The sequence below is a fragment of the Sitophilus oryzae genome, unplaced genomic scaffold, assembly GCF_002938485.1.
Source record: "Sitophilus oryzae breed Bouriz unplaced genomic scaffold, Soryzae_2.0 scaffold_1059_pilon_pilon, whole genome shotgun sequence".
Lineage (NCBI taxonomy): Eukaryota > Metazoa > Arthropoda > Insecta > Coleoptera > Curculionidae > Sitophilus > Sitophilus oryzae.
Window position 1 is genome coordinate 2,777,897 of NW_022145681.1, and position 25,227 is coordinate 2,803,123.

The 25,227-nt window shown below is 32.5% G+C and overlaps 1 protein-coding gene across 3 annotated transcripts in view; it reads right to left on the bottom strand.

Moving 5' to 3' along the window:
- Positions 1-25,227, bottom strand: part of LOC115876646 (unconventional myosin-XVIIIa) — a 375,213-nt gene that overhangs the window by 320,744 nt on the left and 29,242 nt on the right. For 2 of the 3 annotated variants that reach the window (XM_030892502.1, XM_030892509.1), the window contains 3 exons: positions 24,609-25,150; positions 18,906-19,084; positions 13,888-14,069 (listed from right to left, as the gene is read on the bottom strand). In XM_030892502.1, coding sequence (XP_030748362.1) covers positions 13,888-14,069; positions 18,906-19,084; positions 24,609-25,150 — 903 coding nt within the window. Of the gene's footprint in view, positions 1-13,887; positions 14,070-18,905; positions 19,085-19,807; positions 19,826-24,608; positions 25,151-25,227 lie in introns of those variants that run through there. The other variant, XM_030892533.1, reaches the window with a different exon arrangement.

A 25,227-nucleotide genomic window follows, 5' to 3' on the forward strand; every position in this document is an offset into this window, starting at 1 on the left:
ATTATTTTTTTGTATTATTTTCAACATTTTTCCAAATTTAGGCATTCTAAACCCCTCAAACTGCAAAGTCCATACTGAGTACCTAAATATAGCGAACTACACATGTATTATGCTTAATTTTTATTTTTATGATTTTAGCCAGAGATTTTGTTGTTAATTTTTTTCCGAAAAAATTAGGTGACCGTTTTATTTTTATCATAATTCCGCGAGTTTTTGAGAAACGACCTTTTTTTGTAAAAGCATTTAAAAGGTCATTTTCTTCCAAAAATGTGTTCTTTCGTCATTATTTTACGGTAAAAGGTTGCAATTTAGTTTTCGAAAAATAAAAAATCATCTTTACAGAGTGATAACTCGGCTATTATTACACCTACGGTAATTAACAAAAAATGAGTGGATTGGTTATTCCAAAAGCTCCATTTTTGCTTTATATGAGTTTCGCGATAAAACGCAAGGTTTTCGAGTTATTCATAAAAAATGGCAGAAAAATATGCAGTTTTTAGAGGAAAAATCAACATTTTCGATCCTAAATAACTAGGAAAATATTAATTTTCTGAAAAAATGTTATAGAACATTTTTTGCTTAGAATTTATCCCTTTATTGATTTTTGCAATTAAAATGGGTGATTTATTTTTCACCCCCGAGAAGGGGTGACACCGAGGGTAGGCTATTAGGATCGGCAAAAAAAAAGTTTTTTTAATTTCACTCAAAATGAGTTATTTGGGTCATAAATGACCTAAATACAAAATATTTTCGTGGTGTCTGTCTGTCTGTCCGTCTGTCCGTCTGTAACCACTGTCCGTCTTGTCCGTCTGTCCGTCTTTAGCCACTTTTTTGAAAATCATCCCGTAATTCTGAAACGGTAACAGATATCTATGTGTGGTTTTCACCGTCATGTTTTTGATAAAATTAAGCTCCAGACACCGATATTAGTCTTCGTCTGTCTCCTACAGAACAGGGTGTTTCCCTTTAAAAGCGTCCAATTTGGCCCACCCTGTACATGTGTTGATAAATAATATATGTCAAGGGTCGACAAAGGCCCGGAACTTAAGACACCGCTGAGCCGGCAGTCGTTGGCAGTCGCTGGCAGTCTTTGGCAGTCACTGGCAGTCGCTGGCAGTCACTGGCAGTCTTGTATAAAATGACATTTTGGCAGTACGTGTACATTTTTTACCCTAGTGAGACACCCCTTGGGTGACACTCACCCCCAGGGTGAAAACACACATCAGTACTATGTAACTTTTGTTTCTTACATATTAAAATAACCTCAAATATAAAAAATTTGCTGTAGGTACTTGGCTGGCCCTTCGTGTAAATTGTCATCATAAAACGAATATTGCAAAAAAGATAAAAACGAATAAAGGCACAATCCATAACCATAAAAACGCCGCAACAATAGACCTCATTATTCGAATCGCCCTCCAGCAAAAGTAAAATTAACATTAAACTTCGCAACAACGCAAATCATTTATTTTAGTTAGCAATATAAACAGTTAAAACGGGCTGCAAACCAAAACAGAATTGCGCTCGACGACCGGAAATGAGGAAATGCCGCAAATTATGTCGTCTTTCGACCGAATTTAAATTGAAATTGTTTGAATAAAATGCCAGTTTAAATTGAGCTATTAAAATTTAAGAGATTTATATACTAAAAATAACTAACTGCTACTATTTTATGAAAATTATTAATTCATTAAAAGAAACATTACAGAAAATATTATATTCTAATTGATGTCTGTGGTACAGAGTAACGACAATTAGACTCGAAATAGCAAGTAGGTATATAGTACCAAACCAAAAAATGCTTTTTCCAAATGAGAGCGAACCCTCGTTCAATTTCAAAAAATGGAGTTATGTTTAAAAATACGACTTGGACATCTTTTAACCGGCCAGAAAACGTCACGAAAAATATTGGACGAACAAATCTATTTTTTCCAAAGCTCCTTGATTAAAAATTAGTGGTTATATCACAGCCAGAGCACTCTTGAATATTAAAATATTATTTTTTTAAGCAAAAGCGTCCAAAGTTGACAAATGATAAATAATTCTATTCAGAATGTCATTTTCTATCAAATAATAGCCCATTTTAGTGACAGAGTAGTTTAATAATTAATTAAAATTTCAATTTTACTAATAATTCTGCGTTATTTTGAATCGAGTTAGTAACTATATTTTGTTTTCATCACAATGTATGATTTCAGCCCACCCTAACATAAATATTTTAACACGATCATATTCTTTCCCAAAAAAGGAAATCGTTCCGGATTTCGGTTTTTTTACGGACTTTGGAACCCCCTGGGAATCCTCTCCACCGCTACCTAGCCAGCGGACGCCCCTTGGGCAACTCAACTTCGTTGATACAATCGGTTATTCATGAATCGGAACTTAAGGAAATCGTATCCCATTTTGTACGCGGGAGGCAGGGGTATAATAAAATATCCTAGCAACAGCTTGCGGTAGTCTGTTGTATCCATAGAGAAAGCATAATATTTAGTTTATAAAACAATAAACCCTTGATTTCTAATCAAAAATTTTCTTGACGGGTGATAATCAAAGGCCAAAATGACATTCCTCGCAAATTTTGAAATATAATTAGTGGAAAAGTCAAAAGTTCGTTAACTTTTTCCACTAATTGAAAATTACTACCACTAATTATGACGTTCTAAATGCTTACATTAAAATTAGGTGAACAAACTTCTACGGCTAATTGAAACTACTAATTTATCCCACTGATTTCGAGGTTCTGAATGAAGCTTAAAGCTTCATTCAGGACCTCCCAATTAGTGGAACAAATTAGTGGTTTTAATTACACTTTATACTTTTTAGTTTACGATCATTCACAATGTCTAAAAAACACAATTAAAACTAATAAAATATCCTAGCAACAGCTTGAGGTAGTCTGTTGTATCCATTGAGAAAGCATAATATTTAGCTTATGAAACAATAAAGTTTTGATTTCTAACCAAAATTTTTCTTGACGGGTGATAATTAAAAGGCCAAAATGACATTCCTCGCAAATTTTGAAGTATAATTAGTGGAAAAGTCAATAGTTTGTTAACCTTTTCCACTAATTGAAGAGTACTACCACTAATTATGACGTTCTGAATGCTTACATTAAAATTAGGTGAACAAACTTCTACGGCTAATTGAAACTACTAATTTATTCCACTGATTTCGAGATTCTGAATGAAGCTTTAGTCAGAAAGGCTGCATAAGATAAAGTAAAAAACTAAAATAATAAATGGTAAACCATAAAACGGATTGATTAATTTGATCATCAAAAATTTATTAGCTGTAATGTATTACCTAACTGCTAATATAGGATAATGCCACCTGCAAGAAACAAAATGCATTACTTGGTATAGCCCATAAAATTATAAGAACTTTATTAAGTTAAAGATTAAACTTGAACAATAAAATGTTAACGCAATAAGCCAATTTAACCATAGGCACATAAACATCGAATTCAACAGACAATTAATTTTAGACTCCTCCATTTAATTGACGAATGCCCTGTTTGATCTCTCCACCTAGCTAATTTGATCAATATGGATAAGTGTCTCTTAATAGAATTCCCAGTACAATTATTGACTGAAAATAGATTAAGACAATTTTAATGATATCCTTTTGTTACTTAGGGACAATCAACATTCTCAAAAGTGGCTCACCCCTATAACTTTTTTATTTTTTCAGTTAAAAAAACGAGATTTGGTATGTTAGTATTAGTATATGACATAAATTAGGATTGATTGACGTATTCAGTTGTTTTCGGTCACTTCCTGTTTCTCCGGAAATGACTACACCTTTTGATTTTTAAACGGTACCCACGGTATTTTTTTACTTTATTCGATAGAAAATAACACTCTGAATAGAATGGCATATCATATGTCCACGTTTGACGTTTTCCCATATGGTTTATTCAAAATTAACTTGCGGTTCGTAACGAAAATTTTACTCGAAATACCAAGTGTGTGGTATCAAATTATTCGTAAAAAATGCTTTTTCCAAATATGCTAATGAGCCACCCACGTTCCATTTGAAAAAATTGAGATATGATTAAAAATACGATTTGGGCATTTTTTAACCGGCCAGGACAAGACACTAAAAACATTAGACAATCAAATCTATTTTTCCAAGGCTCTTTGATAAAGAATTACTGTTTTTAACATAGCCATGACTCTCTAGATTGAAATTTGAAATACGATTTTTTATTAAGCGAGAACGTCAAAAGTTGACATATGATATGTCATTCTATTCAGAATGTCATTTTCTATGGAATAAAGTAAAAAAAATACCGGGAGTGCCATTTAAAAATCAAAAGTTGTAGTCATTTCCGATGAAACAGGAAAAGTGACCAAAAGCAACTGAATACGTCAATCAATCCCAATTTATGTCATATACTAACATACCAAATCTCGTTTTTTTATCTGAAAAAATAAAAAAGTTATAGGGGTGACCCACTTTTGAGACGCACCCGGTATCAGCCCTATAAAGCTGCGTATAAATATGTCGAGACGAGTGCGAGAGACACCCGAGACGAGTCAACCTCAAACGGATTTGAGGTTGACTCGTCATATTGGGACGGGGTCTGAGCTTCGAGCCGAGCCTATGCCCAGCCGGACGGCGTTGTCTCCGTTTTTTCCGGAGCCTTTGGCGAACCATCAAAAGGATTGGGGCGTCTATATAACCAGTGGCGTATACACCGCGGCTCCGCGGAACAATTGCCTCGAGTCTCAAGGGGCTCGGATTCCACATCCCATTTTTATATAAAAATAAATAGTCTTTCCTTTATTTGTAATAATGTTAATAATGCATCCTAACTAGAAAGATGCAATTTTGTCTTCTCTAAAATAGTATAGGTAAGTTAGCCAAAGTAGGTAAATCTCATATACAAAGATTTATTAGTGATTTCTTTTATAAAAACATGAAAATTTTAAGAAAAATGAATAAACGTAATGAACTTTTCGTCGAGTTATTAACGGCTCAAACGTAAATTATGCGCTATTTCTGCTGAACGGAATTAAAGATGTAAAACAAGCTTCTTTACATATAGGATGCATAGAAGATAAGAGAGGCAAATCGAGTGTGTTGAAAAAGGTGGCCATGCTCTCAGAAGTTCCTTACGGTACTTTCATAAATAAAGGGAATCGACAAAGAAAGGAACGATTCGATATAGAAAAATTCAGAAATTTGAACTATCCAGACTACTAAGAAACTTAATTTAAGGCAAATATGAAAATAATAAAGTTCCCGCCATAGAAATAATTAAAAAATACTCTCCGAGCTTTAAAAAAACCCTGTTCAGAAAGCACATTACGGCGAAGGTTTAAAAAACTGGGAATTAGATTTAAAATTATATACATAATAATATTTTAAAAATTATTAATAAGCGTGCTGCAATGATGGAAAGCCATAGAATAATAATGTAGCGAATTGAATACCTTGAAAAAATATACAACTTTAGAAATGAAGAAATGCAGATATATTATTTACAATATATGTTAGTTATTGGCATTTAAATGTAGATTTAAATTAATATTTTAAATCTTAATTACTTAAATTTCTAATTTTTTAAATAAATAAAGTCGAATTAGGTCTTATCTTACAGCGCTTTCAAATGGAACGGAGCCCGCGACTTCGAGCAAGTACCATGAGCTTATATGAACAATTTCACCTGGGTCGCGTATGCTCCGTCCGGATGAGCTATCCTGAAAAAACATCCGTGCGGACGCTCTGCGCGTACGGTCCGCTCCATCTGAAGGCGCTGTTACTCTATTTAAAAATTTTATAGATATACAAACCACATACAAAATATATTATTGAATAAAATAATTAGACTCAAAAAACGGCACTGGCAGAAGGCTCCGCCGCCGCCGCTGCCGTGCCGTCATCTCCAAGTATCTCAGTCGGCGTTCTCCAGTTTTTTTAATGTAAACAGTCCGACGAATTTAAATTTATCATGAATTCCTTTAATTTATCTAGCTTGTTTTTTTACCTATTTTGAAATTAAACAAACATATACAGGATGTTTCAAAAAACATGTTCCATCTCTCGTGGGGAAGTTCCTCACGTAAAAATAAGATTTATTTTTTATATCAACCAATCCAATTCTGCTTTGATTCGTAGCTACAGGGGGTTAAAATAGGGTTCCCAACCGTCCTCTATTCCAGAAACAGTCCTCTTTTTGATCTGATTGTCCTTTTTTCTCTCAAGTATTGATTACAGTGGAGGGTTGGAACCTCTATGGTTGGAACCTTTGGTGTTAAACAGCAAAATAAAAACAAATCTCACGTATTGAAAACTTTGTTACATACCAACTTCAAAATCTAAAAAATATTCGTTTATCGCCACAATGCTTTAAAGAATTGTTAATCTGTGTCTTTTATGTAATTTTATGTTTACTTACTGTTAGTTTATGTCTTGAAAAAAAGTTTTGTTGACAATGGTTTGCTTTATTTTAATAAGTTTTGAGTATAAATATTTTTGTGTATTTTAAATATTTATCGCATACCGTTTATATAACTTTTTGGTAAATTCTCGACATTTGAGCGACGTTTCAAAATGTTTCGCCTGTGCCTTTTTTTATCCTCTCGCCCCTATTTTTTATTTTCAAAGTTGCCAACCATAGGTTAAGTGTTTTATCATTTTCTTCCAAGTGCTTTTAGTAATCTGAGATCGTTTGATGACTGATTTAGTTCTGATCCGGGTAGTTTTTTGTATAAAATAGTGCCACCATCGTCGATTTTTTTCGTTAAATGCGAATAAGAAAATATCCTGATTATATTCTGGCCTTATCCCTTATTATTTTTATTTACAAGCGATCTTAAGTTTATAACATATACATATATTTTATTTAATTGTTAACATTAGGGTAGTTTTACCAATTGTGTATGTGTGGAATTCGACTGATATGTGTTTTAAGTTGTTTGTTAAATTTTTAAAATTTTTTGGTTGTATTTTGCTCTCTTAACTTTGTAGTGTCCTGAAGTTGCAAATAAATTTTGCGAAACGTCGACAAATTTAAAACAAAAGGACTTCTGTTGATTTTTTCGATCCTAATCCAATTAAAAACACATTATACTTAAATTTATTAATTAATTTTTTTAAATATTGAATGGTATCGAATAATACTTTAATATATTTATCAATATTTTAAAGTATCGATACTTTATATTCAATACAACCGATACCAAAATATCGATACTGCCTCAGTATCGCACAGCCCTATGAAGAATTTTCTGGGTTCGCCAAAGGCTCCACTGAAAATGGATAGCCGCGAGACAACGCCGTTCGACTGGGCAGGGACTCTGCTCGAGGCTAAATCGCTCGGCTCGAGGCTATAATATGACGAATTCTGCTTGAGGTTGACTCGTCTCGTCCTCGTCTCGGCATATTAGTACGCCTTTTGGAAAGAATTTGCTATAGCCTCGTTTCATACTCGTTTCGGGTTTGTCTCGTACTTGCCTCGGCATATTTATACGCGGCTTAACGTTTTTATTTTATCAGATAATAAGACGAAATAGGGAATAGGAAATAGGTATGTTAGTATATGACATAAATCGGGATTGATTGACGTATTCAATTATTAGTTTCGTTTACTTCCTGTTTCACCGGATATGACTACTACTTTAACTTTTAAAATGTACCATCTGGTTTTATTCCTTTATTTGATAAAACATGAAATTCTGAATAGAATCAACTTTTAACATTTTCAATTAAAAAAAAGCATTTAAATTTCAATCTAGAGTGCCATAGCTATGTTAAAATCATTAATTTTTAATCACGGAGCTTTGAAAAATACATCAGATTCTAGGTCGGTTAAAAAATGTTCATATCATATTTTTAATCATAATTCATTTTTTTCGAATAGAATAACGATGGCTCATCAGCATAAATATTTGGCAAAAGCATTTTTTTACAAATAATTTGATACCACATACTTGGTATTTCGACATATTTATGGCCTTGGCCTGCTAGATTGAAATTTAAATTGATATTTTTTTTAATCGAAAAAGTCAAAAGTTCCTAGTGAGCAAAGTTTTATCATATTTAGGGAACATTAGGGAACAGTTACGTATCTGAGGTTTATTGCTATCTATCAAGGCTTTTTTTATATTTTTAGGCACAAGAAGGGCCTGGTAACGTAACAACGACGTCACCTAGAACACATTTGACTTAAACGATTAAAATTCTCACTGGGTTGACATATGACATGTTATTCCATTCAGAATTTCATGTTCTATAAAATAAATATAAAAAAAACGGAGGGCACCATTTAAAAATCAAAAGTGGTAGTCATATCCGGTGAAACAGGAAGTGAACTAAACTAATTGTATACCAAATATCGTTTTTTTATCTGAAAAAATAAAAAAGTTAGAGGGGTGTAATACAAGCTATTGGGTGAAAAACACCCGGACTACTGAAGTTGTTGCTAGGATATTCAAATAATTTTAATTCTATTTTTTTTAGACATTGATGACTGATCGTAAGCTCATAAGTATAAGGGATAATAAAACTTCATTCAGAACCTCGCACTTAGTGCAAAAAATTAGTAGTTTCAATTGGCCGTAGAAGTTTGTTCACCTAATTTTAATGGAAGCATTCAGAACGTCATAATTAGTGGTAGTACTCTTCAATTAGTGGAAAAGGTTAACAAACTATTGACTTTTCCACTAATTATACTTCAAAATTTGCGAGGAATGTCATTTTAACCTTTGATTATCACCCGTTAAGAAAAATTTTGGTTAGAAATCAAGTTTAGTGTTTTATAAGCTAAATATTATTTCTCTATGGATACAACAGACTACCGCAAGCTGTTGCTAGGATATTTTATTAATTTTAATTGTGTTTTTAGACACTGTGAATGATCGTAAACTAAAAAGTATAAAGTGTAATTGAAACCACTAATTTAATCCACTACTTGGGAGGTTCTGAGAACCTCGAAATCAGTGGAATGAATTAGTGGTTTCAATTAGCCGTAGAAGTTTGTTCATCTAATTTAAATGTAAGCATTCAGAACGTCATAATTAGTGGTGGTAACTTTTAATTAGTGGAAAAAGTTATCAAACTTTCGACTTTTCCACTAATTATACTTCAAAATTTGTGAGGAATGTCATTTTGGCCTTTGATTATCACCCGTCAAGAAAAATTTTGGTTAGAAATCAAAAGTTTATTGTTTTGTAAGCTAAATATTATGCTTTCTCTAAGGATACAACAAACTACCGCAAGCTGTTGCTAGGATATTTTGTTAATTGTAAGTGTGTTTTTTAGACACTGTGAATGATCGTAAACTAAAAAGTATAAAGTGTAATTGAAACCACTAATTTATTCCACTACTTGGGAGGTTCTGAGAACCTCGAAATCAGTGGAATGAATTAGTAGTTTCAATTAGCCGTAGAAGTTTGTTCATCTAATTTAAATGTAAGCATTCAGAACGTCATAATTAGTGGTAGTACCTTTTAATTAGTGGAAAAAGTTATCAAACTTTCGACTTTTCCACTAATTATACTTCAAAATTTGTGAGGAATGTCATTTTGGCCTTTGATTATCACCCGTCAAGAAAAATTTTGGTTAGAAATCAAAAGTTTATTGTTTTGTAAGCTAAATATTATGCTTTCTCTAAGGATACAACAAACTACCGCAAGCTGTTGCTAGGATATTTTATTAATTTTAATTGTGTTTTTTAGACATTGTGAATGATCGTAAACTAACAAGTATAAAGTGTAATTGACACATCAAATTTATTCCACTAATTGGGAGAGTCTGAATGAAGCTTAAGAACCACTAATTTATTCCACTAATTATGAGGTTCTGAATGAAGCTTTAATGACTAACAGTCAATTTAGAAGCTTTGTAGTCTCTTATTACTTACATTAAATATAAAAAAATTCTCTTAAATATCTGATTCATAAATTCATGTACAGCACAAATGACATTTCAAACAGGAAATCTGATAGAACTATTTCGAAATGGTATTATATCATATCAATTAAAAGTCAGAAACTTTTTACCACAGTAACCTCTTCTATTCTGGTTATTTGATTGTTGAATAATCGAGTCTGTTTTTCAAAGTTATTTAGACTGAATGCTACTAAAAAAGAGATATATTGTAGATACATAATAAACCGCATCGTGTTTGACCATCTCCAAGAAACTAGGTGAAGTGAACGAGTACGACATTCTGATACCGCAAAATGTTGGTGAAAACTGTTTATTGGACCGCATCTCTATTACCGATTCACTACTTACTTAAACTAACAAACGATTTTTCGATAGTGCTAACGGTTAATGGATTTACCACGGAATGTGGATAGAACATTCTAATTAAGTTAAAACAGTACTTCTTACTGTTGCCCAATTGTGACGGAAAATATCCAATGCTTGAAGAAAATACATTATAAAATATTCACCTTGCAGCTTGCAGAAAAAAAATATACAGGGTGGTACGAACTGTATTCCGGAAACTTCGGCAGCATATTCACAAGCATATTCTGCAGATTAAAATAAGTAAAAAAGTTCGTATAAATATATGTCCAAAAATGCTTGGTTTCAGAAATACAGGGTGTAGAAGTTTCATTTTTATTTCGATTTTTTCCAAATAATTTATGAAGTAACGTCAATAATTGGATAAAAATTCGTGTCTGGAAGTTCATTGACATGATAAATTTGATTTTGAGGTCAGTATGACTCCTACTAGTAGAGGGCACCACCTACATATTTTTTAACTGGTTTGAAGAGTCATAACTTTTCGTCCGTATCTGTATAAGAATACCGAGGGAAAAAATATACTATGTGACTTTTTACGTAAAAATATCTCTTTGTAAAAGTCGCTACGAGCAGCCGTTCTCAAGATATTTAGAATGGAAATAGTCAATACATGTCATTATATTATATGACGAAAAATAAACACGTTGAGTTGATAGTAATTTCACTGAAATAATAAATTGGCTGTACTTAAAATGTCGTTAAACGGTAGCTTACCAAAATGCCGTTAATAGGTATGCCGTCGTTGATGTGACGCACTGGCCGGCTCTATGAAATATAGGAATTTTATAAGGACTATAACCAACGCTATCCACCCCACCAAATAACCAACTTAACCAACGCAACTAACCTCGACACTGATAAAAAAATATAAAAAACAAATATAAATTAGTAAAAACCAACCAAACCCACCAAATGAATTAACACCCTCCAAATAACCACGCTAACCAACCCGCCAAATAACTAAACCAATCCAACCAAAAAGAGTGAAACCAATGCAATAAGATCACGCTATAAGCAAAAAAAAAATAAAAAAGTTTTGGTCGGCGTGAGATTTGAACCACGGACCATTTGCTCACGAAGCGATAGCCTCAGCCACGGAGCCACAGGTGCTCTTGCAAAATGCTTATAGCCAGGCATTACTTTCCGCCGAAATGAACGACGTCACAATATCTATTAACGGCATTTTAGTACGCTACCGTTTAACGGCTGTTTAAGTCCATCGTAATAAATTCGGGAAATTTAATTTTTTTTAAATTAATCATAAATTTTTCTGCAAAAAAATGATGATAAAACAGTTTCTATTGAACTTTTGGCACAAAAACTTTCAAATTTATGACTTATGGCAGTCTAATAATTATTTAGTCAACATGTTTAATTTATGTCAATGATGACAGGTATTGATAATTTCGATTCCAGATATCTCGAAAACCAATACTCGTAGCGAGTTTTACCAAGAGACATTTTTTACGTAAAAAAACGTCGTAAATGTATATTTTTTTACTCAGGAGTTTTATACAGGTAAGGACAAAAAGTTATTACTCTTCAAACCAGTTAAAAATATGTAGGTGGCGCCCTCTACTAGTAGGAGTCATATTGACAGACATCAAAATCAAATTTCTCATGTCAAAAAACTCCCAGAGGCCAATTTTCATCCAAATATTGACGTTACGGCAGAAATTATTTGGAAAAAATCGAAATAAAAATTAAACTTCTACACCCTGTATCTCCGAAACTAAGCATTTTAGGACATACATTTATACGAACTTTTTACATATTTTTATCTGCAGAATCTGCTGCCGAAGTCCCCGGAATACAGTTCGGACCACCCTGTATACAGGCTGAGTCAAAAAAAAATGTTAAAACTAAAAATAAAAAAAATTAATTTTTTTTCAAAAAATTCCAAATTTTCAAAATTTTTTAAAATATTTAAAAAAATAACGGTAATACTTTTTTCATTTATTTATACATATTATGTTCTTAAAATTATAATTAGTACGTCTACAAATGTCAAAAATGTTATTAAAGTAAAATGCATCAGCTGCATATAATCAGCATATTGAAGAGAAATATACTTAGCTGTGCAAAAAGCTACAGTAACCAATCGAAAAGAATATAATTATGTATTGGAAAAAATAGAAATATTTCCGGAATTTTCTACAAAATAAAAAAAAAGTTATTCATTATAAAAAAAGTTAAAGCCAAACGTTGAGTTAAAGTCTCTTTTTTGCTGCTAGGGCTAATCGGGAATGGGCCTACTTCGTTTATTTGGAATCCGAACCGAGGTCCTCGGCCGTATCATTATCTATAGCCTATCGACATGAATTAACGTGAATGGAGTGAGTGCCAATAGATTTTACACTTTTGCCATGGAAGAACAGCACGACTCAGCCTAGATTGTTTTCCTCTAGTGTTGTTATCTTAAAGTAGTTAAAAAAATAAAAATGTTACACATAGATTTGTCCTAGTCTTCTTAGTTCCCGAAATTCTGGACGAAGAATTAAGAAAATCAGTATAAAAAACTGAAAGTGTGTTCTAACAACCTACCCTATGTTTTATAGGCAAAACATTAAACGAAATACAAACCCCAAATCATAGACACAATGATAACAATACACAATATATACAACTTACAATTCCATACATACGAGGCGTTTCGGAAAAAATAAGAAGGATAGGAAAACAATATATAACATACGAACATCTTTAAAAACACAAAATTCACTTAGATCCATTTTATCACATACTAAACCAATGAATACAGAACAACAAACAAAAAATGTGATATACCAAATACCATGTGAATGCGATAAATTTTACATTGGTGAAACATCTAAACCCTTAAATGTTAGAATTAAATAACATAAAGGTTATTTAAGAAAGGGAGATTTTCACAAATCTAAGATTTGTCAGCATTCATGGGACACAGGGCACAGAATACATTTTAATAACGCCAAAATTATAATGAAAGAAGCGATAAAAGAAAGCCTCTAAAAGAAAAATAAAAGAGGCTTTTTTAATTCAATCTAATAAAAATAAATGTATTGCTCATGCATCTGTAGATGTTAGTAATGTATGGCAATCGCTTCTTTGATTTTAAAGAACATAACATTTGTAAAAATAATAAAATAATCAAACAGAAAGTTTGGGACTTTTTGGTTTTACCTTATTAAGTAATTGTTATCAGGTAGTAATTTTTAATTTTGAAGTTTAACTTGATATAATGTCATATTAACAGAACGTCAACGGTTTCTTGTAGACGTATCTGTTTTAAAAAAGTAAAGTGTTCTCGAATAGTTGAATTTAAATATTTTAAAAAGTTTTTTTCTTTATTCTTTGTATTTTTTTGCTTCCGACGACGGAAAGAGATAAACTTTCCGAAACGTTAAGCATTTTTTTCTTTGTTAGGCAAATTTGTATAACTGTAAACATAACTTCTGACAAGCAGTTTCCGTTTAGGTTTAACGCAAAAGTGTTGACAAAAAATAACTATTTTATTTTGTAGATTTTCTTGCAGTGCAGTGGCGAAACTACCCTATGTTATAATAACATAGCCCCAAAATCGCCTTTATGACTAACTCTCTATAATTCTATAAAACCTTCTAATATGATATAATTATCACTTACCTTTAAAGTGACACTATCGCCGGAAGCTTTAATCATGTCAATAATTTCTTCCCTGCTTCTGTCCTCTACGGGCACTCTGTTTACTTCCAGAAGCTTATCGCCAGGAAGGAGACCAGTCTCGTTGTTATGCTGAATCATTGAACCGGGTTCAGCAAAAATTACAGCCCTCATTGTTACACCACCTGACAAAAAAAACTATTATTATAGTCATCGGTAGCAAATGTCCACTTTGTAAAATGTCCACTTAAAAAAAACATTACGATCAACGGATTTACAAAGTCAGTTGTCTGACAAATATGAGAACAGAGAGATCAAATAAGATTTAAGTAACCAATAGTAATCTAATTGCTTATTACTATATAGGGCGGTCCGAATTGTATTCGGGAAACTTTGGCAGCATACTCTGCAATTAAAGATAAATAAAAATGTTCATATAAATGTATGTCCTAAAATGCATCGTTTCGGAGATACATACAATGTGTAGATGTGTCATTTTTATAGAGGGGGGGCTTAGAACTTTTGTTGTTCTAAAAAATGAATAATAATATTAAAATTTTTTTGAATAAAACGTTTACATGAATTATTTCTCTATCAATAAATTTGATAGACTTGGTTATCAACTCGTCTTCTCGTGGATTACTTAAATACCTACAAATTTTCTAAAAAAAATAAAAAGAACACACATTTTTTGAACAAAACTAGAAAATGTCATACAGACCAGCAAGCAAATAAAAATGTATATTTAACCAGGAGTCATAATTCAGTCAAATTCAGGATTTCTCTGGGGACACCCTGCATTACCTGAGGGTGGACACGGCATCCCCGGGCCCCCCTATATTTACACCAATGTCACCATGGCAAAAAGCCCCCAGATACCACTTTTCATCCAAATATCAACGGTATTTCAGAAATTATTTAGAAAAAATCGAAATAAAAATGAAACTTCTACCCCGGGATTAATTTTATTACATAAATTTAATCGATCTTTTCTACTTTTTAAAGTTTTTAATCCGCAGAATATGCTGGCGAAGTTTCCCGAATGCAATTCGGACCACCCTGTATATCCGAATTTTGTAAAGTAGGTTATATAAAATGCTTCCTATATGTCTAATTCCACAAATTAAAGTTATATAACACAATTTCCCAAAGTCAATCGTGTAAAACTCATAAGTTTTTATAGTAATTTATGTCATAATTTATTATTTGTGGCTTATCACAAGTACCGAACATATAAATTTTAATAAAAAAAGTACCGCTGCTACATATGAATATAAATTTAATGATATGGCACCGTTGTTTATCCTACTTAAATATTATGTTCCCTTGTCAAATATCTGGGGGTATACTCATTTCTGACGTACATATTTTGTACAAAAATTAATAGTAAGTACATAATATGTAATAAAACATTAGAGAATATTATTATCGGTCTGATTCAGTGCGCGGGGTTACATAAGTGAAAACTGCCGATAGCTCTTTACTATGTGGATCTGCCGCGCCGGATCGATTCAGTGCGCGTCTTGCCCCAATATGCGTTCCAGAGGAGCAACTTTTCAAAACGCATTTTGTCCATTTTGGACAAAATTGAGTTTGAAGCGAATTTGGAAATTATTTGTATTGCTCTACAAGAGGGTATAAACAAAACGTTTCAAATAGCATCATGTCCCTTTGTAATTCAAGTGCAAAATATGAGAGGCAGATCGAAACGCATTTTGTCCACACATGAAGTCGGATCAAAACGCATTATCGTATTTTGCCGTTAGAAGGAGACACAATCTGATTTGGAAACGTGAGTCTTTTAGGTGAAGACTGGTTCGTTAAAAACTACAAAGACCTAAAAGTTGTACTGAAACCAATTGATGGGATTAGTGATTATGACAAGAATAACTTTGCAAAAATTTATAAAACAAGGTTACGTTGATGTTAAAATAAAACTTGAGCCTACCTACAGATTTGATCACATTTCGAAGCAACTAATGACAATAACAAAACGAGGTCGTACTTTAATGAGGGACTAATAAGGTCGTACCGTAAAATGGGGTGAATAGAAACATAGTGGTGAATAGAAACAAAATTTCTGAAAAAAATCAAATCACGATTAAAAATATTCAAAGTAAAAAAAAGTCGACATATCTAACTTTTCTATCAATGGTAATACACAATAAAATGTAAAAACTATATTTTTATCTGTGGCAGCACTGTTTCTGTCAATCAGCTGATCAATAAATGTGAGATCGATTTATCACCTATTTTGTATGGCGCGAAAACTTTATAAATAAAATATTTATTTTTAAAGTAATACATAAGCTGGTACATGTAAGTTGTCATATTATATGTATTGTTAATTATTGTTAAACTTACTTAAATATGTAATAATTTACTGTTTCTAATCACCTTGTTGGAAATAGAATAGATAAAAAAAACATTAACAGCAATGTGTGTTTCTATTCTCCCCGAATAGCAGGTGAATAGAAACACAAATGTTATTTTTATTTAATATTTATATGCATATTTTTCAAAAATCAAATTATATGTATACGCAAAGAACAAACAAAGACCCATGTTTTAAAATATTCGGGAAAATAATACCACATTTTTATCAACCGGTATATCGCTAATAGCCTACGAAACTGTTTCTATTCACCCCATTTTACGGTACTTTAATGAACGATCGCAATATTATTCCACTGCAAAATAAACTCAGGGAGGAGAAGAAAAACGATGTACGAAACCTTCTTTGTGCAAGATTTGGACAAGAATGGGAAGCTCTCATTCCGCTATCCTCGCTTAAATTCTCCACTCACGCCTTTAACACTGTAAACCAAACGGGAGCTGAAACTGCAGATCCTCTCGATGATGCAGCTAAAGAAGCAGCCGAATGTGACTGTCTTGAGGAGGACCGTAATCAAGAACATTTTTTTTTTAAATTTTCGTTTATTGTATTATTAGAGTTAAGATTACACACGTTTCTATTTTTGAAAAAATGCAAATAAAAATAAAAAAATGTTCTCGTTAATATTAGTTTATGTTGTTATACAGGTTATAAACTTGAGTTTTCCTGCAAACCAATTTCTTTTAGAATTAATAAAACGCAACAAACAGCATTATGTACAATTTGAACCACAACAAAACGAATTTTATACAATGTGACGGAACAAAAAGCATTAAGTCCAAACATTTTTTAGATTTTTCGCTTTTATCTAATAACAATTGATTTAAATGCGATGAGTTTATACGTCAAGACGTTAGTCTTCATCAAAAAAAAAATCGCCGTCCTTAAAATATATGACGGGGTTTATAAGAAAATGGTTTTTCGTTAATTCCCCAAAAAATGTATTTTGGACTAAATGCATTTTAATAAGTTGCTCCTCAATTAATAACTGTCCTGTTTCAAGTCAAATACAGTGCACTCTCTTTAATTTAAAGAGATTGCGTTTTTGCTTTTATTGTCAGAATCAGCTGTATATGTTTAGAACGGAAAAGAATCATCTTATCTTTTAGTAAAAAATCTGTATTTTTCCCTATTATCTAAAATGATCAAAGTTTACTAATGGTAAACTTTAAAGTAGTTGACGTGATGTGTAAATAAAAATCTCAGGTTATCTCTGTAGGTAGATAACTATTGTTGTATTGTTTGATAAATCATTAATTTCTTTACTGTAACATTATCTATAATCTTTATATTTATTATTATTGTCAAAAATATACACTGCACTTCTATTTTATCATATCTAAACACTCATATTAAATAAGTCACAATAACATTTTTTTCTGTTTTACATTTTGTTTTTAAATAGCTACTAGTAAATTACTAGTAGTTATTAGTACCGTGCTGGCAACTGTTACTTTTGGGTCGGCATTTACATGTGTGGAAGTAAATCGCATAGGGATCTTATTAAGTCGGAGTGAGAGAAATGCGACCGACAGACGCGACGCGCGACGGGGTGCTGTTGCGGCGTTGCCGATACGCCTTTCCCTATCAAGTAAAGTAAAATCGCGATCGCAAACCGCTTATTTTTAAAAGACTTTTTCTTCAAGAGATAACTATATAAAATCATTAGACATGTTTCTAAGCATCTGAAATGGAATTATAAGGATATCGTTAGGGTGTCATTTTTTTTAAAACGAGAAAACGTCAGTAATCGCGATAATTTAAAAATTCAACTTTTTAACACATAACAGGCCATAACTCAAGAACCACTTTAGATATTGAAACTCTTTTTTATTTTCAAGGTCGGATATTTTACAATATGTTTACATAAGAAAAATTCGATAAGGTTGTTTTTTCCATTCAAAAATTGTAAACAATCCATCCATTTACTTTTAGAGCATAGCAATTTTCAGCAACCGTGTAATTTTTTTATTGATAAAGATTTTCACATGCTGTCTACAAAGAAAATACAGCAGAAATATTAACAAAGTTCTTGTAAAAACTACAATCTATTATTTCTAATACATTTCGAGATATCGATTTTTGAATCCAAAAAGTTTTTACCAAAAATGCAAGTGTTTCTAGCTTGCACTTAAAAAAATTCAAGCTATAGGGAAAATTACAACGACTCGTTAATAAATAAACAAATTAAGTATCACGAGACGTAATTAAATCGTGAAGCTGAACGCATGACGTACACCTTTCCCTAGAACTTTAAGTACTGACAGAGGTATTGATTGGGTCGACCGGTCAACTGCGACAAATGTGTTATATCCCCTTCCACGTCTCTTAGCGATGTGCACAGTTTCTGGGTTTATTTCATACGTTTGGCAACGTGTTTACTGTCCTCTCTTTGTTCAGTACATTATAAACGCCATTGTACTCTTCTTACATACAGAAATTCCGACCTAAGATTAACCTTTGTCAGCCCTTAGTATATTTACTATAGGTATAGTATTCACTGTACTGTAAATAGCTATAGACTGACAAATAGAAGAGTATATTAAAAGAATATTTTGTAGAAAATCAGTGATATACATACGAGATATATATGTACATTCATAGAGTTCAAAATAAAATTACATACCCTCTAACGTGTTGCTATTCGTTCGTTCCAAGACCATAGCTCGACGAAGAGACAATCCGAAATCATGTCTAGGCGGTTTTTGTCTTTGTACAACCAAAATACGGGGTTTCGGAAGAATCATTGGCACAATTTCGGGAGGAGGTAGATATACGTCATCAAAATTCGATGTCCTAGACCACCTGAAATGGAAAGCCCCTTATGAATGTAACAAATAGAACTTTTAGAAAAATTATAAATTATAAATACAAATATAGAATTTATAAATTATAAATAGAAAATTTATATGGTATGTAATTCATAAAATAACAAATTATTTATCATAATTATTAATTACCTTGAAAGGCAACTAAATTAAAAGTCTATTTTTCAGTAGCTAAATGAATCAAAATACAGTAAATCTAAAACATTTTAACACTAAAACTTTTAAAAAAGACAAAAACAAGTGCACAGCCTGATCATGTATGGACAAATACATATTATATTTTAATGGTTTATTTTGTTCCACAGGTGACAGCTAATACACGAACGGACACGGCCCGGGTATGTGTGCCATCAGATTTTTAACATAAATTCATATTTACCTTTTTTATATTAAATAAATTTATAAATTCGTATTGTAGTTTTATCTGCAAATGCCTCTTGTTGAACAAAAAAGATAAGTTTGATTCGAAATGCTTATTAAACCACAAAATACATACATTCAAATCCCGACAAAGAAGCCATAAGTATAGTGTGAAAAATTAAATTATATATATTTTTTTCTATACGATGAAACCTTAGAATGACCTACTTACATACCTTAATATAAAAATATGTTTTTTTTTTAAATTATTATACATGTACAAAACACATACTATAGAATAAAGTTAAAAAAATCTTTTAAAGAAACAATACTTACTTACCAAAATACTTTGAACACTGGACGTAATTTTCGCTCAAAATGTTACCATCTTCAGCAGATTAGTAATACATACAAAACATGGTTGCGAAATGCACGGCCACACGGTGGAGTATTAGCATGGAAAAGTTGATCGAAATTCGAAAAAGCAAATGTGTTTAAGATTTCCCAAATAAGTTAAATCATGTCTGTCATGAATGGCGTTGCTATGGGTGTGTTTAGTTGCATTCATTTGTTTCAACGAAACTTCAAAGTTGTTACTTCTCAGAGATAAGAGGTAAATGGCTAAATTTTATGTTTAAAATTATAAATTATTGTTGTTCTGTTGCTCCTTTTACGTTTATATTATTGTTTTGATTGAAAATGGCTCAGCAAGCTGCAGGTATGTATTCTACAAAAACATATTATTTATTTTGATATTCTCTATACTAACGATTTTTTTTGCAACTAAAAGTTAGGCGTTCAGAAAATTTGATTAAATTTGTGACATTTTTATTATACTTAGAGATTTAGTTGCGCATTTCGAAGAATTCAGCATATTGTCTATATACGTTTTATTTAGTAAACATTGGGTTTTCATACAGTAAAATAAAATACTGCGACTTTTTGCGACTTTGCTGATAAAATGAGAAAAACATTCTTGGTTTCCTCTAATTTGCAAATCAGTGATATACTAATGTGAGGTGTAAAACGCGACGGCATTGTTGTGTACAAAGCGATCGCATTAGTGCCATTAGCAGTATAGCACAATTTGGCATTAGCAGCGGCTTTAGTGGTATGGGAATTGGTCGCGGATCAGTCGTAGCATTAGTAGTATTAGTTGCGATATTACTACTGGCATTAGTGGCATTGACCGTGGAAACACTGGAACAGTGATTTTTCTTTTTTTTTTAGAATCGTGAATTATGCTTTATTTTGTTCATATTATTTCTTCTTTAATTGAAAATAGCAATAATTTATATAAGGTCTACATAAAAAAATTTCGATCAACTATCGGTGTCAAATACCCCACTGTGGGCCAGTTAAATCAAAGTGTTTTGGTATTTGTGGTAAACCGAGGCGGGTAAACTCGTATTGTATTTTGTTTTGTGTATATCTGTATATCTATATCACGGTTTCAGAGTTACGGCGTGTTTTTTCAAAAATGTACATTTCTGAAAAACACGCGGTAACTATTTAACTGTGGAAAAATTTGTGTTTCCATGAAAAGAATTCCAAAGCTCCTTTTTACGTGGACTTTGATGGTTTAGTTACGTTTTTTTTAATTATACTTTTGATATTTGTTAGGTGTGTTTTTATACGGGATATCCTGTATATTTTTAATTCATTGAAAATCACTTAAATTACCTTTCCAAAAATATAGCATACTTGCTCGATTCCTCTTCGTAATATAGTTTTTAAACAATCGGCTACTTTGGAGGCTTTGGATGGCGCCTCAGTGCTTCTAATATTTGGTTTCTACAGTACATGGGCAATTTGAACATAAGGTCCTTTAGTCTTTCTCCAAAGATAAAAATTAGTGATGGAAAAAACCGATTAATTTCAATAATCGAGTACTCGAGTTTCAAGCTATTGCAATAACCAAGCGATCGCTCGTATTTAAAAATACGGTTTTTCGCCCGTCGCTTGTTATAAGTACTCGTTAACGCCAAGCGCCAAGCCACAGCTTAAGTAAAAACCAGCTCGGACAGTGTAGCGTGCCGCTTTGATCTTTTTACGCTCGGATTTGCGATTCGAAAGAGGGGGAACACTAGAGCGGCGAGCTCTCTCGCCAAAACCAATAGCCGCCTAAGCGCCAGTCAGCCCAGAGATGTATTCAAAAAAAAATTACACGTGATGTAAAAAATTATTCGACTGGTGCTAGAACATAATTTAGATACACGTGTTTTAAATTGTTGACTTTAAATAAATATGCATTCTCAAAGAAAAACATTTAAAAAACAAATTAATTAATTTATTTCTAGAAATAACAGCAAAATGAAATATTTACATTGATTACTTATAGTTATTTACGAATGTTTCTAAATTAGGAGCTTTCGGTTTTTGTTTGCTACATTTAAGTTCTTAGTAATATTCTTTAAGGTATAATAATTTCTAACTTTTGCGTATAAATTTAACAAAAAATACATTATAGGAAAATTTTGATTGATGGTTGAATTTAATTGTCTGAAATAATTTAACGAATTTACATAATATATTTTCATTTAAGAAAAGTTCTTCAAAATTGTTCTGAAAAATTTTATAAAAAAACTTTTTTAAAAACAAGTTTTTATTTAAATACACTAAAAAGAATAAAATAAACTTTTTCTTTAGAACTTTTATTATGAACTTATAACGTCATTACACAATTTTAATATTATATAAAAGCTTGTCGCGAGATTTGAGTGTACATTTGCACTCATAAAAATCTGGTACGACAACTTTATCTTGTAATTCCTGGTCTAGTGGTCTATCATAACACAAACTTTGAAAATGAGACAGGGTAGACACAGGTTTTAGTTAATTTACTTGTTTATCGATGTAGAGAAATCTCGCGACAAGCTTTTATATATCTAATATTAAAATTGTGTAATGACGTTCATAATAAAAGTTTTAAAGAAAAAGAGTTTATTTTATTCTTTTTAGTGTATTTAAATAAAAGTTTGTTTTTAAAAAAGGTTTTTTTATAAAATTTATTTTCTACTTTTTAGTTATGCTGGTTTCTCAGTGCCACACACTTAAACTCAATTTTTTTCTTAAATAACTTTCTATGGGTATCCTAATAATATGTATATCGATTTTCATTAAAAAAGGAGAACTTAAAAATGTGAGACAAATAAAATGAAAACCGACTATGGGGTAGGGGGCATCCAATATATCGATTTTTATCAAAATCGGACAAATTTGAAATTATTTGACAGCTGTCACATTTGACAGCTCAAATTTTTTTTCTTTCATTTTAGCCCACGGCCATCATCGAACAACTTTGAAATCGGACAACTTTGAAATTTTTTTGACAACTGTCAAATTTGACAGCTCAACATTTTTTTTCATTTTCGCCCATGGCCGTCCTATATATCAATTTTTATCAAAATCGGACAACTTTGAAATTTTTTTGACACCTGTCAAATTTGACAGCTCAAATTTTTTTTCTTTCATTTTAGCCCATGGCCATCCCATATATCAATTTTTATGAAAATCGGTTGACTTTGAAATTTTGACATGTCATTAAACTGTCATTTTTTTAAGATGGCCGCCCATATATTTTTTTTCATATGTATATACCCACAATATACCTATACAGGTTGTTAAATTGTTCATTACTCGCGGCAAGAGTTTTATGGTTGAAATAACCTCGGCCCGCTCGTCGATAGACGACGGGACGGGACGAGTCGGCAGAAAAATCAATAATGCATACGTTCTCAATAGGCAGTGTTGCCATTCTGTTTTCCTATAAGTAACTGTCGAGTTAACAACCTGTATATATATATATATAATTTCAGCCCGATCCATTCATAAATAGAATTTTAAAAAATCAAAAACCTCAAAAATACCGCCATTTTGACAGCTGTCAAAAATTCGGGTCATGCCTTGCAAAAAAATGTATTGTCATCGGGACTGAACCTACATGACAAATTTCAATCTCCTACAATAAAAGGAAGTGGTTTTAATTTAGCTTACAAGATTTGCCCCGAACAAACATACATACATACATAGATAGTTACATACAAAGCAAGTTAAATAAAAGCTTATAAAAATAGCCTCCAATGAGGAAACTAAATAAAAAAATGGTCACTTGGCATTAGCAAGCCTCCAAATAAGTAGTCTTCATCGTTTTGAAAAGCTCTAAAGTGTGAATATACTTTTGAATTGAACATTAATTTTGAATTGAAAATTAAACAGACTATATTTTGAATTATTTCCATAATTATTTGTGCAACCAGCAGCCGCACATCCCGGAAAACCTTTTCCCATTCCATCAATAAAAATAAAATTGAAATAAAAGCACAAATACCTATGGTTAAATATAAGAAAAAAATCGAATTAAAATCTTCCGTAATACGGCCCTACGCGCCACCGGTGGAGGCTATGCATCGACTGAATGAGGCTGACTGTCGGTCGCTTAATTCATTTAGCGCATCGTCGGAGTAGGGCGTTTTAAATTCGAGCGTGGGAAAAATTGGCGAGTGTCCAAGCTATATTATTCTGTAAGCTGTGGCCAAGCAGTGAGTTACGTGTGCAGGGCACATATTCTTTCGGTGATGAATGAATGGCAAGTAGCAAGCGATTGGCTTGATCGCTTGATTTAGTTTATTTCAAAGCATTATCGATATAGGTCGTAAAATTTTGTCCCTCAGATACGCAACGGTATAACGTCGTATAAATTTGCTACCTGCAATGTATGTAGAAAATTCGCTCGGCTTTTTATCGAGTATGTCACATTAAAATCGGATTTCAATTTATTTCATTCTAGGATCGCTTGCGTTCGTCGCTCGTAACTCGTCAGTTGCATCGCTCGTTCATAATCGAGCGATGTCGGTTATTTCAATAATCGAGTACTCGAGATTTTTGGAAAGGTAATCAGGGGCTCCCTTCAGTCTTCCAGAGTGTGTCATATAAAAAAGTAAAAGTAAATTTTAAAATTATATTTAAATCATTAAATTCAGCGTAAAAACAGCAAAAAGGTGCTTTGGAAATGTTTTCATAAAAACCCGAAATGTTCCATAGCAAAAAGATTACAGCAATTTGATAATAATGCATCTCCTTTAGAAAGGAGTATTTCCCTTTAAGAGATTGTTTCATTTGACCCACCTTATAGATCTTACCTGTGAAATCCCTGAGACTCTCCTACAGGACTCAGCGAGAAAGGAGGCGTGGCAAACGAACTGTTTGTAGTGTCGGTGAGACTATCGGCACTAGGCGACGTCGACGTAATCACCAACAACTGACTGCTCATACTCTTGATACCGAACCCGTTTTGCCCGGGTACGTTTTCGTACATTATCAACTCGTTCTGCAAAGTGTTTCTCACTAAATCGACGTGGTCGACGGGATCGTGGCCGTTCTGGCCGTTCTCCTGCGTCAAGGTAACTTTAGGCGTTTTCAAAATGCCCCTTTTCGGAGGTTTGGGAGGTAACAGAGGTACGTTTTTTTGGTTGATCGAATTGAGGCTGGTCTCGGAACTGTCCGATTGCGTGTAGCCGGCCTCGAAATGGCTGTACTGATTGGGAGAGCCCGGAGCCGCAAAACTGGGCAGCTCCGTCCTGTTCAGACTGGCCAGGAAGTCGGCGGTGTAGTCCGCCGTGATACCCGACGGTAGTTTTTCTTTTTCTTTACGACGGCCGCGAATTTTAATCGAACGACGCACCTGAAACAGAAAGAAAAGTTATTGTATTAGTATCATTAATCATTACAAATCGCATAATATAACAGAACTGTAACCAC